Source organism: Apodemus sylvaticus, chromosome 3, assembly GCF_947179515.1.
Source record: "Apodemus sylvaticus chromosome 3, mApoSyl1.1, whole genome shotgun sequence".
Lineage (NCBI taxonomy): Eukaryota > Metazoa > Chordata > Mammalia > Rodentia > Muridae > Apodemus > Apodemus sylvaticus.
In genome coordinates this window covers 151,899,747-151,917,366 of record NC_067474.1, presented here as the reverse complement: position 1 = coordinate 151,917,366, position 17,620 = coordinate 151,899,747, and the positions used below count along the sequence as shown (strand labels likewise).

Here is a 17,620-nt window from a genome sequence, read left to right as displayed (position 1 = left end):
TAGAATTGCCTAGAAACACATCCCTGAGTCTAGGAGGTCATTTCTAGAGAGGCCCCACCCCGTGGAGAACGAAGCTAGGTACCAGTGTTCATTTTCCTCCACTTTCTAATTTGTGAACAAGCCACCATGACAGTTCCTCTGTCAACTGAGAACTTGTTCCTCTTTCCAAGTTGTTTTCTGTTCAGTATTTAGTTACAGCAAGGAGAGAAGTAACCAACACGGCATCTATAGCTAAGAGCTTGGGCACTGGGAGTGCTTCAGCTCAGTCCTACCACTCCCCATGTATTTGGTTGAGACACTCCACCTCTCTGGGCCTTGGTTTCCTTTAAGAACTGTGGTACAGGCATACATGCTGCATTCCTAGCACTTGGGAGGCTCAGGCAAGATCAACGATTCAAGTCACGCCTTTGCTCCATAACCCTGCCTCAGAATACAACAAAAGAGAAGCACAGCTTACTCCCGGGTGAAGAAGGGAGGAGGACACCTCTTAGTGACAATGTAAGATCACACTACTGAAGGGAACTAGAGAGCACAGTCTGTATCCTACGCCTGGGCCCGAGTACTAGGAGCAGTAATAGCTAAGTGTCCTGAGAAAGATGAAGGACGCCTAACCCAGCCCAGTGCAGGATACAGGAGGGTATGAAGGAGACAGACCAGAGATCCCAGGGTGGACAGATGGGAGGAGCGGAAGGATGGACGGGGACTCCAGGGTCAGCATGAACAAGGCCAAGGAGCAGCAGGTATGGTTAAGGCAAGTGGCTCAGAAACTCGGTCAGGGAAAGGATCTTGGAGAGATGGCTTCACATGCCTCAGAAGGGGGCAAGAACTTAAGAGCTTAGAGGAGGAACATAAGTAATTTAAATCCATCACTCCAGACTCCAAACTTTTCACAATAACATGCTGATTTGCCCTGGGATGTTTGCTTCTAATGGTCAGAGGATCTGTTCCAGCCAGAAAAACCACGAACTACTGTAGTGGTGGTGGTGGTGGTGGTGGGAGTATATAATTATTTTTTTGTGGTTATATATGCATATATCATGTGTATGCCTGGTGCCCTCAAAGGCAGAGAGGACATCAGCTCCCCCTGAAACTGGAGTTAGAGATGGCTGAGGGGCATCATGTGGGTGCTAGGAATTGAACCTGGGTCCTCTGGAAGACCAGCCAGTGCTTTTAGCCTCCGAGCCATCTCTTTTGCACCCCACTATAGCCTAAATGTTCTCTCCCAAACCCACATTGATATCTTAGTGCCACTATCACAGGATAAAGAGGTGGCAATTGTCAAAATTCGAGGCCATATATTTAATAAGGCCATTGTGTGTGTGTGTGTGTGGGGGGGAGATGTAAGCTGGTTTTTCAAATGACTGCATCTCTCCCCATCCTGAGCATGAGATGCTCTCTGCTATTACCACACAGGATAAAGATCCTCTGCAGGTGTCATGCTCCTGGATTCCCCAATCTCTAAAATTACTAGAAACCCACCTACTTTTCACGAATTACCCAGCCTCAAATTTCCTCCTACAGGAACAGAAAACAGACTAAGAAAAATGTCCTTCTGTGGTAGCCAATGAACCAAAGAACTGTATCTCCTGTCCCTGCCACGTCACTCCTTGACAAATACTAGCTTGCAATGAAGCACTCTTCCCTTTTAGGACAGAGCTGGGAGTCACAAAAATGTACGTTTGATGGGACGAACAAATGCCCTTCTGTGACATGGAACTGCACAGGCTCTCCCTCCTGCCCTGTGGGATTCCTCAGCATCAGGACCACAGCCCGGAAGGCCTTTCCATGACTTTGAATGCAGCTTCTGAAGGGCATCTGAGTTTGGTCTACCGTTTCATGGTTTATTGGCATTTGAGATGTTCTACTAGACTTTTGAATGAATTGGGATTTTGAAGCCTGCTTTCCAGCCCGCCCACCACCAGGTCTGCTGGGGAGGGGTTGGCTGGTGGTTGGAATGCTGCCTGCCTGGTAAACGTGCCGTTTATGGCAACAGACAGAGAGGGCTCTCTTACTCCACGGGTTCTACACCTGTGAACTTATCCAGCCACAATCAATAGTACTCATGAAAGAAATCAAACTGAGCACGTACACATTTATTTTCCTATTCCCCAAACAGCAGTCACCCTCTCACCCAGGCACCTGGGACCTGCCTTGTATCAGGATAATCTAGAGATGACATCGTGTGCACAGGAAGATTCATGAGGAACTAAGCAGACTCTAGGTCCTGTTCATAAGGGCTGAGGCACCTGTAGATCAATCAATCTCTGAGAAGGTCCTAGAACCCAGGACCATGGACAAAGGGCAGGTCTGCCTGTAGACAACTTCTCTGACTGGGTTCCCGCGTCTCAGGTGCTCCCAGCAAAGGCTGCAGGCTTTATAATGAGGCTGAGTTCAAGTACTGGAAATGAACTAGGGGTACCAATACCAAATGTGGGGGGCTGAAGCCTTAGCATGTACAGGGCCTGCACAGGTATTCCAAGCCAGCAGCAGTTATGCAAAATGGCTCCCACCTGTCTGCTGGAGATTAAAGGGCCTGAGAATGACAGGCACTCAGGACACCCAGTCCCACGGGCAGCTCCCTTCCTGGCTCCACTTTCTTAAGCACCCTTCAACCTAGTCTTAGTCCCACATACTGGTTTAGGTTGTTGGGGCCCCCACGAGGCCTCAGATACCTCCTGGAAGTGAGACTTGTAAAGCAGAAGGAAGGAGCAGAAAGAAGGAAGGGTGACAGCTGGGATAGCAAAAGCCAGCGGCAGGTCAGCTGTGCTAGGCTCAAGCAGGGACCTATACTGTGGCAAGGGACACACCCACTCCCAATGGCTGGGGGGGGGGAGGCTCTTCAGCTCCTGTCGTCCTTGGTGGGAGGCACCTGCAGGGGTCCACTGGGTGGGACAGACAAGTCCTTTCTCCTAATCCCTTTTGTTCTTGATTCTGGCATAGGTGGGCTCCAAAATCACCATCTAAGCCCCACTGTCCCTGCAGCTGCCTTACAGGTAGGCCAGGGAAGGGGGAAGGGCTTACCCTTACCCTGTCCAGCCAAGGTCTGCACACCTCACTAGGCAGGACCCTACTGGACTCAGACTCTGTCCCTCTAGTATGGTCATCTTCCTCTACAGACTTTGTTGGCACTGGACTGCGTGCAGTTTCCTGGCGGTTTGCAGTCTGCTCTTGAGGCTCTTTTCCCTGGAGTTTGGCATTGGGTGGCTGTAACTTTCAACCCTCATGAATCTCAGCTCTTCTGGCTCACGCACTCACTGGCACAGCCTGTGGGCTGTGCTGAGTGATGCCCCTTGCAAATGCAAAGGTTTCTTTTAGGTTTTCCAGGTTGTGTGCATGTGTGTTTTACCTGCATGTATGTCTGCAGAGCGTGCAGTCTATCTAGTGCCCTCAGAAGAAGGCACGGCACCCCCAGGAACTAGAGCTAGCCGGTTGGGACCACCCAGGTAGAGGGCTGGTCCTCACCACTGAGCTACCACCCCAGCCCAAGCTAGAGATTCTGAGATAGGGTCTCACTATGTAGACTAGCTTGCCACCAAGCCCAGCTTATGATAGCGGCTGGAACAATACCAGGCACACAGCACTGAATACTAATATCCCTTCACCGGGCCCCACACCACCTCAGCTTCTCCAGTGTTCCAAACAAGATACATTTTTTCAGACAACTATGTCAGCAAGGCCAGGTAGTACCTCAGGCCAGCTGTCTAGGGAAGTCGTCAGGCTCCCTACCGTCCCACTATGGGCCTGACAAGCATGGGGGCATCAACAATCATAAACTGGACCCCATTGTGGGGAGCTCAAAAAGAAAACAGAGGTCTCCAAGACCAACCTTCATCCTGTGGTGGTGGAGCATTAACTCCAACCCAGGAAGGCCTTAGCTCTTAATGTCAGTGAACTAAGCACCAGGCACACACGTGACAGTCTGACCTGTGCTCCTTCCCCTCACACAGGCAGCAGGGGTATGGGGGGGGGAGAACGGTCAAGGAAGAGAAGAGCCTTCTGGATGACCTGACAGTCTCTAATTTCTCTTGCACTCACCAGCTGGGGTCTGGGTGAGGAAGGGGGGCTGCTGGGGACAGTGAGGTGGTCTTCACAGGCTCAGTGTGGGTGCCTGCCAGCTACCTTTCTTTGGCAAAAGCAAGCAAAAAAGCTACAAAGGCCAGAGGCCAGGACAGCAGCCACCTTTGCTCTCTTTGAATGCGGTCTCTCTGTGAGAAACCAGAGCAGCCTGCAGCTCTAGTGCCTTCCCCATGTCAAAGGAAAACACCCAGGCTGCCTGCCAACCTAGAAACACCTAGAAAAGCCTCCTGTCTTCCTGCTGTCCTGTGCCCAACCCAGATGGGCCAAGCAGATAGCTGACGTCACTTCCTGTTGTCTTCACGCATGTGCAAACATTACTCAATAAGCAAGTCAGAGAGACACTGCGGCCTGCCCCCCTGCCAAACCTTAAATAGTTCCCTCCCCTGAGCAGAAGCTAGAGAAGGGGTCTGGACAGTTTCCTAAGAGGCCATATTGTAAGGCCCTCGGAGCTCGGCCCTCCTCCCAGGCCAACTGACTCACCCTTCCCATCCCCACTCCCAACCCCCAGGGAGCAAGAGTCGAGAGGACTGGCCCTGGAGCCTGGACAGTGAGCTGGTCTTATTCAGTCATACACACAGATCTAGTCCCAAGAGGCCCTCACCACAGCCCAGGGTGAAAAGCCACACCCAGCTGTGGGAGCTGTGAGGCTCGCCGGTGCCCCTCCATCATGTGAGGGTACAGCCACCCCACCAAAGGCCTCAGACAGACCTTGACAAGGGGAGGGTCACTTGCAGTGTGGGCACAAGAGCCCTAGCTGTTATACAGGGGTATCACCCTGGTGATCTCCCGCCGACAGATCGGGCACCTCTTGGGCTCTGGCAAGGCAAGGTAACACTGGCGGCAGGAACACACGTGCCCACACTCGAGGAAGACGCAGGACTTGAAGCTGCTCAGACAAACAACGCAGGCGCTCTTCAGACTCTCCCTGTCCTCCGGTGAGGCTTGGCTCAGCAGGTGGGCCTCGTGTTCAAGGAACTCTTCCTGGAGCTGCTGCTGGCGCAGGCGCTCCTGTCTCTGGAGGTACTGCTTCCGCAGGATGAAGAAGAGGGTGGCGCAGGTGGCAAAGCCGAACACCAGGACCAGAACCTTCCAGAGGCGGGCACTGGACTCCTGCCTGTGCAGCAGGCTGTCGAAGTCCTGGCTGCTCAGGTAGTACTGCATGCCTTGCTTGGGGGGCTGCAGGCGGACAGAGTTGTTGTCCAGGACCAGTTCGCCGATGCCAGTGAGGGTGGCTCCGACCTTCAGCATCTCCTCCGTCTCCTGGATGCCTTTGGGCCGCTCGCCACTGATGTAGTGGCCAATGGCATCAGTGAAGGACTGTACAGAGGGGTGGAACTTCTCATACACAGTCTCTAGACCCAGGTCCACAGAATCCAAGGGCTTCAGCACTCGCACGGACACAGCGCCATCGTCCTCGTGGGGCACAAGGTCAAAGGGCACGGTGTTAGTCCTCTGGTGAATGATCTTGGAATAGTCATTCCTAAAAAAATGCAAGGACCGAAGATGAACAAGAGAGGAGCGGGCACCTGACTCGCACACGTGGGGTCACCTTCACATGAGCACACATTCAGAATCCATAGAATGGACTCCACCACCTCAAACTGGAGGCCAGCCTCCAAATCGCTGAGTTCTATAGCACCGAGACCACAGCAAGGAGGGGCCTCTTTAAATGCTCAGGTCTCTGTGGACACCGGGGAGTGACAGGTCACCTTTAGTGTCTATGCCCTTATGTCACTGTCACAGAAGTGCCTAAGACAAAAGCCTGCTAGGAGCAGACAGGAAAATGGCTCCCTCTGTGTATGGGCACACAATTACTTAAACGACTCATCCACAGGTGAATGAGTCGTAAGTGAGTGGGTCTACACCTTCACAGTGCTAAGAATCAACAGATCCCAGGTCCCTTCTAAAACCAGGGTCTGTAATCAGGAAGTGGGCCTAGAAGCCTGCACTGTAAGCTGCCTCCTGGACTCTAAAGGAAGAAAGTGCACAGTACACACAGCAGGACTGAGGCATGGAGAGGCAGCTCTGCATCCAGTCCCTAAGAAGCCCAGGCCCAGGCCCCAGAGCAGTGCAAGTGCGGTGGTGGAGAGAGGCCAGAGGACACACACCAGAGGTGGGTGGTTCGGTTCCACACCATCTTGTGCTCCTGAAGCGAAAGCCGCTGGATCACACCCTTGCAGTTTTCCACAAACTGGCTGTTGAGCGTTTCTTTAACAGACCGCACGGCTCCTGCGGAGAAAGCAGTCACAGTCTCTGAAGGATGCTCGCCTCTCTTCAGGTCTCCCACATGTCCGCGGCTCTGTGGACACACTTGGAGAGCAGGCCGCAAACTGCCTCACACCACACCAAGTCTCTCTAAAACAATCACAGGTCCACAGTGGTTGGTCACCCTGCCCTACACCATTAGGGGGCTCTTAGGAGGGCCGGCAGGTTAAGGGCCTGAAGACCTGAACCCTGGAAACTTACAAAAAAGTGGAAAGAGAGACAACTTCCCCAAGTTGTCCTTTGACCTCTATCAGTGTGGAGCGAGAGGCACCTTCACCCTGCCCTCCCCCGCACAAGATAAACAAATGCATGTAAAAGGGAGTGTGTTTCTGTCAGCCAAGACGGTCACTAGGGGCCCCTGGGAGAGGCCGCTGCTGCCACTCACACTAAATATGCAAACGCACCTTCGATGACAGCATAAGGCACACACTTTCCTGGCGCTTCTGAAAGAATGCCCTTTAGATCTTCACCCAAATGAATCTTCTTAGCTCCCTAAACACAAAAATAAGCAGATATTAAATTGGCCACTGAATACTGACATGCTCTATCAGACTTAAGGTGTGGTGGGGAGAGCGGACAGGAGGGGGTCAGGAGGCTCTGGCTCTGGAGTCTGGCCCTGAAACTTGAACATGATTAGGCCAGGTGCTCTGGGCTCCTCTTCCCCAAGGCTGGAGGCGTCACCATCTGCTTTCCAGTTCAACGGAACACTGCTTCACGAGAACACTTCTCCATGGGAATGAATGTAAGAGGTGCTGGCCACGGGGCACACTGCGGGAGGAACCTCGGCAGAGACAGGGGCTCGTCCAAGCTGCAGCGGGTGCTCCATGAATTTGAACAACTTCACTCATCTGAGTCTGCTTCCAAAACAGTAAAGGGAGGGAGAAGACAATCTCATGGCATTTTTTAGGTAGAATAAATGAACTTTGAGGTATGGGAAAACACAGTCCAGAGCTGACACAGGGAAGTCACGAAATAATCAGGCATTCTCGTCACCAAGAAAGACACCAGGGCAAGGCACACTCAGCTCAGAAGCTCCGTGACCCGGCCAACAGGTGAAAGGCTAATATTAGGGCTCCCACAGCTTTTTCCACGGAGGGTTATTTCATCCTTTTAGAAACTAAGTCCCAAGTACAACAAGCTGGCCTAGAATTTAGTGTGCACCTGAGGGTGTCCTTCAACTAGTGTTGTTGTTGTTGTTGTTTGTTCTGGGGTTTTGTGGGTTTTTTTTTGGTTTTGTTTGGGATTTTTTTGGTTTTGCTTGTTTTTTTGGTTTTGTTTTTGAGATAAGATCTCATTATGTGGCCCTGGTTGGCCTCAAACTCACTCAGTAGACCAGACTACCCTTGAACTCAGAAATCTACCTGCCTCTGCCTTGTTAGCACTGGCAACTTCTGATCCAAACCTTTTCAGTGCAGGAACTCCACAGTCGTGTTTCTGAGTTCTTACTGAAATCAACCTGGTGATAAACAAACTTGGGTTCCAGAGTCTACCTTCGGTACAATTGCCAAAACAAGTCTTTGGCTGATGGACTGTGACACTCCAGCCAAAATAAAGCCACCACCATGTACTGAGCGCCCTGAGCACCCGCTACTTGTCAAATGCTGAGCTAGGGATCGAGATATGAAGACAGCCCTCACACGCCCTTTCGAAATCCACTCTCCAAGTCAGCTTGACAGGTGCCAAAAGCACTGCAGTCAACTAAGAAAGGAGGGGGAAAAAGTGTAGTGTTGCTGGAGTTACGGGCAGAGCTGTGCCGTGGTACGTGGTACCCATACCTTGCCAGCCTCAGCCGCCGGTCCTCAAGAAGTCAACTAAAAAAAGCTAAATTAATGATGAAAAGCAAACAAGGGCAAAGGCATCCAGTGCCTCTGCCCGGCTGGGTCTCCTCTACCCGCTGGGTCTCCTCTGCCCGGCCGGGTCTCCTCTGCCTGGCCAGGTCTCCTCTACCCCGCTGGGTCTCCTCTACCCGCTGGGTCTCCTCTGACCGGCTGGGTCACGGGTCCTAACACAGGAGGAAGGGCTTTTCAGTGCTTACCTTATTCCACTTTATCGTATGGTGGTTTTGCCTGCATACATGTCCTTGTACCACGTACATGCCTGGTACCCACAAAAGCCAAAAGATCCCCTGGGATTGGAGTCGGGAATGATCTGTGAACCGTCATTTGGGAGCTGATAATTTAATTGTTTCTAAAAAAGCAACCAGTACTCTTAAACTGAGCCGTCCCTCCTGCAGGAAGCAAGGCTTAAATGGCATAGCTGAGCATCAGGATGGGAAAAGGTCCTGCCCAGCACCACTGCCTCGGCCCCAGGCCTCCCTCCCACCACCCCTGGGGTCTCGGCTTCTTCCCCCAGCAGCAGGCACTTCCAGGGGGAGATTTCAATTTCTTGGAGTCTACTGCTTCAATAGTCTGATAAATCAACAGGAAGGACACAATAGAAATCTCCACTCCTGCCTGGCTAGTACGCTACCCTTGAACCCAAGGACCTAAATTTAAGTTCCAAACTGGCTTAGTTCCAATGCCTCTTGCTGTGATAAAATACTGGGAGGAAAACAAACTTAAGGAAGAAAGGGGTCATTTGGGTTTATCACTGTTCAAGGCTGCACTCAATCAACCTGGGCAAGTGGCTAGTTGTACATCAACTTGACACAAGCTGGAGTTATCTGAAAGGAGAGAACCTCAGTTGAGAAAAATTTCTCCCTAAGACTCAGCTTAACTAGAGATTGAGGGCAGAGGGCCCCAGTCCACTGTGCATGACTCTACCTTGGGCTAGCAATCTCCCCTTCTATAAGAAAGCAGGCTGAGCAGCCCATGAGGAACAAGGCTGTAAGCAGCATTCCTCCAGGACCTCTGCATCAGCTCCTGACTCCAGGCTCCTGCCCTGTTTCAGTTCCTTCGACTTCCTTCAGGGATGAACAGTGATGTGCAAGCATAAGCCAGATAAACCCTTTCGTCCCCAAGTTCACGTGGTCAGTGTCCCATCACATGAAGAGTGACCCTGACTAAGGCAGAGAGTCAAGGTAAAGGGGACTTAAAGCGACTGGTCACATGATAGCCATAATCAGAACACAGAGCCTTGGAGATCTGTGTTCTGCTCTCTCTCTCTCTCCCTTTCCTACAGTCAAGGACAGAAGCCCAGAGAATGGTACTGCCCACTTTTAGGGCAAATCTTGCCATCAAAATTAACCTAAGAGAGACAAGCCCTCACTGGTACACCCAGAGACTTGTCTCCTAGTTGGTTTCAGCTCCTGCTTAGTTGACAGTTAACACTAGCTGTGTGACATTTCCTTTCATTCTCAAATGTCTGGGTTTGCATTCATCGAGGAATAGCCACTGTTACCTATCTCAGGCAATTTTTGAGCTGACAAAAATAAATCAGGGTGGAAATGTATGGTGCAAGCTGTTATGAAGTGCAACCCTCAAATGAGAATGTAGTTTTAAAGTAACTATAACATGCAAAGAAATGATTGTAGAAACCAGGAGCCGAGTGGCTAAATAAATGAGCCTCTAAGTTTGCTGTTCTCCAAGTTGGAATCAGCCTGCCTTACATAACTTCACATCCTCCATCTCCACCCCAAATATCACCTTGTTTAAAATGGCGACGCCCCCTGTCAACCGGCCACGATCTAGAATCACTTGGAGTGTCTCAATAAGGAACTGTTTATATTGGGTCAGCCTGTGTAGGCAAAGCTGTTAAGACCTGTCTTGACAGCCCTAATTGAAGTGGGGGAAACTCGCTGTTGTGTTGTGAGTGACACCATTCCCTAGGTCTGGGCTCTGGACTGTACAGCAGTAGAAAAATCAAACTGAGCGCTAAGCATGCATGCGTTTGTTTCTCTTGACTCAGACATGATTTGACAGCGGCCTCAAGTTCCTGCCTGGTCTTCCCTGTGGTGATAGATGATAACCTGGAGTTGAAAACAAAGCAACCCTCTCCCTCTCCTCTGTTGCTTTCTGTCAGAGTATTTTACGTTAGCACAAGAAACGAAGTCACCGTTTCCCTATCCTTCCACTTTTCTCTGACCTACTCCAACCCGATTCTCGGTCCGATTACGTGTGACAGACGTTCTGTTGTCTTAGAATGGAATATTCACCAGGACAATGACCTGTTTTTCTCACTATCTGGTGCACAGCAGGTTTTCAAGAAAGTTTTACAGCACTGCGATGATATCCAGTGACGCTGACGCTGAGGATAAGTCGGGGGGCTTTGGAGAGAAAGGGCGGGGCAGCCTCGATGCAGCAGGTGGCCAGGGTTCCCTATGGCTGCGAGTCGTCTGGGGTCCTGCGGCTCCACGGTGCGCCCGGCGCGAGCTGCCAGTGAGGCCGGGCTGTTCCCCCCAAGCCCCACACTGACCTTGAGTTCCTGTGCGACCTGGGCCTTCTGCCGGTATATGGAGTACAGTACGGCGGTGACCATCGAACTGGTGCCCAGCAGGATGACTTGGCCGAGCGACGGTCGCGACCCGCTCTCCATGACGACCCCAAGCCGCACCAGCCGCCTCGAAATCACCGGCGACCCCCAAGCAGCGGCGCAGTGCTTCCCGGAAACCGTAGGCACGTCGCCCATCGATGACGTACATACAGGAAGTGGAGATCTGGGGGTGGGGCCGAGGGGACCGGAAGACGTTGCCTAGGTGGTTGCGACGTTACTGCGGCCTCGTGGGAAACCAGTGCGATCCCCGGAGGACCGTGAACGCTCCACGCGCTGGCTGTGGTCACGTGGGAGCGCACCCTCCGGGTTTCTAGACACTCTTGCTCTCTGTTATTGTTAAATGCCGTCTTATTTATGGGCAGGACTCTATGTATGAGAGTCCCGGTCTCTCCTACTGTATGGGTTTTAGGGATGGAACTCAAGTTCTTAGCTATAGTGGCAAGCGTCTTTACCCACTGGGCTATTTGATGTTGCTGCCATTAGATGGGGAGCCGAGTAAAATGTGTGGTAAGCTCTAAGACGTGTTCCGCTTTAAGCTCTCGGAGAGCCTTGTAACCTGGGTTTTAAAGATGAAGAAACTGCGGCCAGAGGAGATGGGGAACATGATCAGAGCCATACTGCTGAGGAGAGCCAGAGAGCAGTTAGTCCAGCTTCAAAGTCCTCAACCCCTACACCAGCTGAATCCGTAAAATAGCTCTTAGCTTACCACCACCACCCCAAAGCACATACTGCTTATTTAAGAACAGCAACTATTTTTATTGAGTGACTATTATATGTCATGTACTGTAATTCTGTTTCCTAGGTCTGCATTTCACTCTAATCTCAAGGGCCAAACCCAGCGCTTCAAGTGTTCATCCACTTAGCTCTATCCCAGCCCCTCCAGACCAGCATTTGATGCATTCAACACCTGAGGCTCGGGTTAAGAAATACATTCAGGGACTAAAAAGATGGCTCAGCGGTTAAGAGCACTGATTGCTCTTCTGAAGATCCTGAGTTTGAATCCCAGAAACCACATGGTGGCTCACAACCATTCAAAATGAGATCTGATGCCCTTTTCTGGTGTGTCTGAAAACAAGCTACAGTGTACTTACATATAATAATAAGAAAATCTTTTTTTTTAAAAGAAATACACTCAGTCCAGAACTCAGGAAGCAGAGGAAGGGGGACCTCTGAGTTCAAGGCCAGCCTGGTCTACAGAGCGAGTTCTAGTACAGCCAGGACTACACAGAGAAACCTTGTCTCAAAACAAAGCCAAAAAAAAAAAAAAAAGGGCAGCGGGGAGAATATAAATACACTCAGACCTTTAACTAAAAGTGATAACGGGCTTCAAACTCAGGTGACATATCAAAAACTCTTCCAGCTACTCTCAGAGATCTGCTTCCTAAAACAACCAGAAATGCTGCAAGTCTTGGCCAGCACATCTGCCTGCAAAGCCTGAGTTCTCCTTGCAGTGTCCTATAGGCTGTTCTTTAAAATCCTCAAAATAGATCTATTGACCCAAATCAATATTCACTGGAGTGTTTTTAATAGCAAAAGAATGAAAATTATCTAATGCCAGTAGTCAGTTGGTTGAATAAATTCTGAGATATTTGTTGAGGCATGAAACATGTTGGGACAGGAAAAAGCAGCCCCTTACTCAGTAGTTTGGTCAAAGCCTCTTGGCAGAAAAGAATTCCAGCACAAGGGTGGTAAGACAGCTAACCAGTAAAGCTTTGAGCTTGGTTTCGAGCCTGAGTTCATTCTCTGGACCCACGCAATGGAAGGAAAGAACCAACTGTCAAACGTTGTCCTCTGATCTCCACTCACAGGCTATGGTGTGTATATTCCCAACATGTACACGATAAATAAAGAAATAAATGTAAAAATATAATGCCAGCACAATTAACAATTGCCCAAGGCCTTCCTCCCTTCCCAGCTGTAAACCTGCAATTTTCCAGGAATCTCACTGGAAACCTCATTTACGGAAAACCTACCTGTACTAGCTCCCCTATGCAACCCTAGGGGTTCTAGATCATAATTCTGTCCAAGGCATCTGCAATCTCACATAATGACAGGGACGGGGCTTCTTAGCAACTGCTTGAGATGTAGCAGAAGAACCACCTGACTGGTCTAGCTAATGCTAAGCCAACCAACTGCCATGTTCTTCAAGGAACCTATTCACATACTTGGGCGTGTCTTCTCAGTGCTTCCTCTAACACGCACAATATCTGTAATAAAAATCTCCAACTCTGCCTCATTATACTGACTGACCCTGGAACACATTTTTTTTCTCGTTGAAGCCAAGAATCCATTTGGTCTGAGTTGAAGTCCCTAAAAGTGGAGGGAAACTCACGCTGCTGTGGGTGACAGTGGGGAGCTGTGTCTCTGTCCCCAGATCCCTGATATCTATGGGTTGGAAAGTGGGAAAGTGGACTGCAGATGTGTTTGAATATGATCCTGGTTTTGGTTTGGTTTGCTGTTGTCAAGACAAGACACTGTGTAGTGCTCGCTAGCTTAGGACTCACTACATAGACCAGGCTATCCTCAAACTCAGAGACCTCTCTACCTCTGCCTCCAGAACAATGGGGTAAAAGAATGCGCTCCTCCATGACCAACAACCCTGTTTACTTTTATTTATTTACTTATTTGTTTGTTTTTTAAAAATTTATGTATTTATTATATGTGAGTACACTGTAGCTGTCTTCGGACACTCCAGAAGAGGGCATCAGATCTCATTACAGATGGTTGTGAGCCACCATGTGGTTGCTGGGATTTGAACTCAGGACCTTCGGAGGAGCAGTCGGTGCTCTTAACAGCTGAGCCATCTCTCCAGCACCCCCCCCCATTTACTTTTAAAAGAAAGGAGAAGAATACTGTTTTTATGTTGTTTGTTTTTGAGACAGAAGCTCAGATAGTATAGTCCAGGCTTCAACTCTATAGGTAGCCAGGGATGACTTTGAACTCCTAATCTTTTAGCTAACATTCCAAGTGCAGGAATTACAGGTCTGTGTCACGCCTAGGTTAGAAGGGCATGCTTTTGGTTTCTGGCATGATTCACAAAGGCTGATCATTTAGTGGTTTTTCCCCCCATAGAAGGAAACTGGTGCTCGGAGAATGTTGGCCTCAACTTCATCCTCCTTTGGGAGGTAAGATCCAAAACCTTTTAAGATGAGGAAGGTCATGATCCAATGCGTTTAGTAACCAAAAGTCCTTTATCCTTGGGTCACTGCAAGGGAAAGAACAAAAGAGTGGTTACAAAACTGAAATCTAGGGAGTGTCTCCACTGCAGATTGGTTGGGGTCCTCGGTTACTGCGTCAAGCGTCCTTGCCTTCAGGTCCTTGTATGGCTTTCTTGGGAGGGTGTTAAAAAGCCCATCACTCTTAAAAGAGACAGGCTGGTTGAAAATAACCCTGCCTCTTTCTTTCTTTTCTTCTGCCAAAGGCTGAATTCCTTCGTGAGTGTTGCTGAGAATATCCTAGACAGGCTGAAGTTTACATCATGTGAGCCTCGTTAGGCACAAGAGTCAAACAATTTGGGCTGTGCCAGATGTCCCCAGGGAACCATTTCCAGCTGGGGATGGCTGTCCTCACTGAGTCACAGTGAAGGATGATCTCTGACCTGGAGACCCTGGGCTGGGCTCCAAAAGCAAAAGTGGGCAGAGAGGGTGACCTGGGACAGTACCACAGACTGACAGAACATTGCCTAAGACCTAAGTTCACAGTTCTCCTCAGAGAAGCAAAAATGGCCTGGTCGCTGTGTAAATGCCCTGAAGGCATTCACTAGGGTCTAGGGACCAAGCTGGCATGTTACACCTGCAGGGACACAGCCTGGTTAGTACTACAGGGAACAGGAAATAGAAAAGATAACAAGGGACTGAAGAGATAGGCTGCAGGCGGACAGAGTTGTTGTCCAGGACCAGTTTGTTCATCCTGGTGAGGGTGGCTCTGACCTTCAACATCTCCTCTGTCTCCTGGATGCCTTTGGGCCGCTCGCCACTGATGTAGTGGCCAATGGCATCAGTGAAGGACTGCACAGAGGGGTGGAACTTCTCGTACACGGTCTCAAGGCCCAGATCCACCGATTTTTTTCTATTGAATTTTTAAATTAAAAATTATTACTTTGTGGGGCGTGGTACATGCCTTTAATCTCAGCCCTCAGGAGGCAGAGGTAGGCAGATCTCTGTGAGGTCAAGGCCAGCATGGTCCAGGAGAGCCAGACCTGTTAGGAAGAGAAACCCTGCTCTACAAACAAACAAAAATTATTAATTTATTATTATCAGTAGTAGCAGCAGTATAAGAGGGGCATGGACACATGCTGGTGCATGTGTGGAAATAAGAAGACAACTTTTGGGAGTCAGTTCTCTCCTTCCAGTGGGTTCTGGGTTGAACTCAGACCATGAGCAGGAGGTTCACCCACTGAGCCATCTCACACCACTATGCCCCAAACATATTTTTAATGAGCACTTATCTCTTCCAGTATTCTCTCCCAGTACAGAGAGGGGGTTCAGAGGGCACAGGAATGACATTTTTCTTTTAACAACCAATTGAAAAAAATCAGAGTTCATTGTGGAGAGATTTGGGGGCTGCCTTGTAGAAATTTGGCAAGAATTTGACTTTGGGCTAGGACTCAGAAGTAGGCTCAGATCAGAATGTCTGCATCTGGGCTAATACAAAGATCAAAGTAAACTGAGCCCAGGAAGGTGTGGCGCTCCTTTGATCCTGGTCTTCCTGAGCCCCTAGAAACACTGATCACAGTCCTTGTTTATTGCCTTGTTCATACTGTGACTGTTCTTGTTTATCGCCTTGTTTGTTCCTTGACCTAGAACTGACCTTATTCTTGTATGTACTTAGAATGGCGTAAGAGCAGGCTGGGGAAAAATAAACCCACTCCAGCCTCAGCACTGACTGGAGTCATGTTTCGGTGTTGTCTGATTGTCTTTTTTTCTTTTCAGTCCTCCCTCCATCCCTTGAGAACTGGTTGACTGACTGAGCTGGCTTGGTCAGTTCATAAACTGGAATGTGCTATGAAACAGATTTACTATTTTTTAAGAGTATGTGTGTTTTACCCACTTGTCAGTGCATACACCATGTGTGTGCAGTGCTCCTGGAGGCCAGAAGAGGGCGGTGGGCACCGTGGAACTGGAGTTAGATACAGTGGTGAGCCACCTAATGTGAGCAGTGAGTGCTCTTTACTGATGAGCCAGCCCCCAAATGGATTTCTTTTCTAAAAATTAAAAATACCAATCTCAAAAACAAAATAAAAACAAAAAAATAACAAAAATAACAAAAGCTTAAAGGAGCAGTAACAAACATGCTATGGGCAGCTAGGATCAGTTAATCCTGTGGTTAGAGCTCAGCTTTGATGGAAATGTGTGGAAATACAATTAAGTGACAGCAAGTGAACAGCTAGAAGATTCCAATGCAGGGCTATTTGTGCAAGCCCTGAAAGGAAGCGGTCATTCCTTACAAGCTGCAGAGTCTGTCCAAGGCCCACCAATGGCAGCACTGCCATCAGAGCTCATAGGATTCAGGCTTTGAGGGGTTCCTGAAAGAAGAAGCATCCACGGAGGAACACCTATAGCCCACACCAGCACCTTTACAGCCCACACCAGCACCTTTAGAGCCCACACCAGCACCTTTAGAGCCCACACCAGCACCTTTAGAGCCCACACCAGCACCTTTAGAGCCCACACCAGCACCTTTAGAGCCCACACCAGCACCTTTAGAGCCCACACCAGCATCTTTATAGCCCACACCAGCATCTTTTTAAAATACTAATTACCACCAGGTGAAGCATCTGCTGAAATCTTTCCCTTATGTTTGTCTTGTTTGTTTTGTGTGGTGGTTGTTGCTATGTGACCCATGCTACCCACCAACTCCTTGCCTTGAGTGATCTTCTGCCCACTTGACCAAGCCAGCTCAATCAGTCAACAGGTTCTCCAGGGAGGGAGCAAAGACTAAAAAGAAAAAGACAATTAGACAACACTGTAGCATGACATCAACCTGTTCTGGGGCTGAAGCCGGTTTATTTTCCCCCAGTCTGCTTTTATTTCATTTTAAGTACATGCGAATAGGGCCAGTTCTAGGTTAGGGAACAAACAAGGCAGCAAACAAAGTCTGTGATCAATATTTCTAGGGGCTTAACAGGATGACCAAGACATCTGAGCCTACTTCCCTGTCCTAGCCTTGCCTGAAGTCAATTCTTGCCTGAAGCCCACTTCTTCATTTTAGCCCAAAGTCAGACTCCTCTCTGAGTTTACTTACGTGTCCTAGCCCAATGTCAAATTCAAACCAACCTACTGAGTAGCTGGAGCTACAGGTTCATGCCAAAGGAACTTCAAAGGAAGTTCCTGGCATCCTTTGTCTGTTTTGTTGTTGTTGTTGTTACTTTTGATTTGTTTGTGGAGCTGGGGAGTGAACCCAGGGCCTTGTGCATGCTAAGCAAGCACCCTACCACTAAGCTACACCCCCAGCCCTGGTTTCTGGTTACCAAGAGTTCTTGATAGATTCTTGGTCAGGCCCTTGACGAAATCCCATCTATGACTTGCTGACACTTCCTCGTGTCTCCAGCTTGACGTCTCATTCTCTAGACTGCCTTTTGGAGAATAGAGGGTCCGAGTTTTTATCAAACCCAGCAAAACCAGATCCCTTTTAGGGCTCCCGCTTTTGTTGGTCCATCTAAGAAACCTTTGCCTGTGGGTCGAAGGAGTGGTTTGAGAGAAAAGGGTGCTTGCTTTGCAAACACAAGGACCAGATTTCAAATCCTCAGCGGCTACATAAAAAGTCAGGTGGAGAGTGGGGGAACCCTGGGAGCTCTCTGGCCAGCCAGCCTAACCAAAAAAGTAGTAAACTTCTAGCGAGAGTGAGA

General features: G+C 49.4%; 1 protein-coding gene across 1 annotated transcript; it reads right to left on the bottom strand.

Annotated features, from left to right (window-relative positions):
• Positions 1 to 2,072: 2,072 nt before the first annotated feature.
• Mul1 (mitochondrial E3 ubiquitin protein ligase 1) lies at positions 2,073 to 10,923 on the bottom strand. Its single transcript, XM_052177854.1, has 4 exons — positions 10,696 to 10,923; positions 6,747 to 6,834; positions 6,186 to 6,306; positions 2,073 to 5,557 (listed from the first exon to the last, which is right to left on the bottom strand). The coding sequence occupies exons 1-4, from the start codon at positions 10,906 to 10,908 to the stop codon at positions 4,828 to 4,830; spliced, it is 1,152 nt and encodes a 383-aa protein (XP_052033814.1). The 5' UTR covers positions 10,909 to 10,923; the 3' UTR covers positions 2,073 to 4,827.
• Positions 10,924 to 17,620: the final 6,697 nt, after the last annotated feature.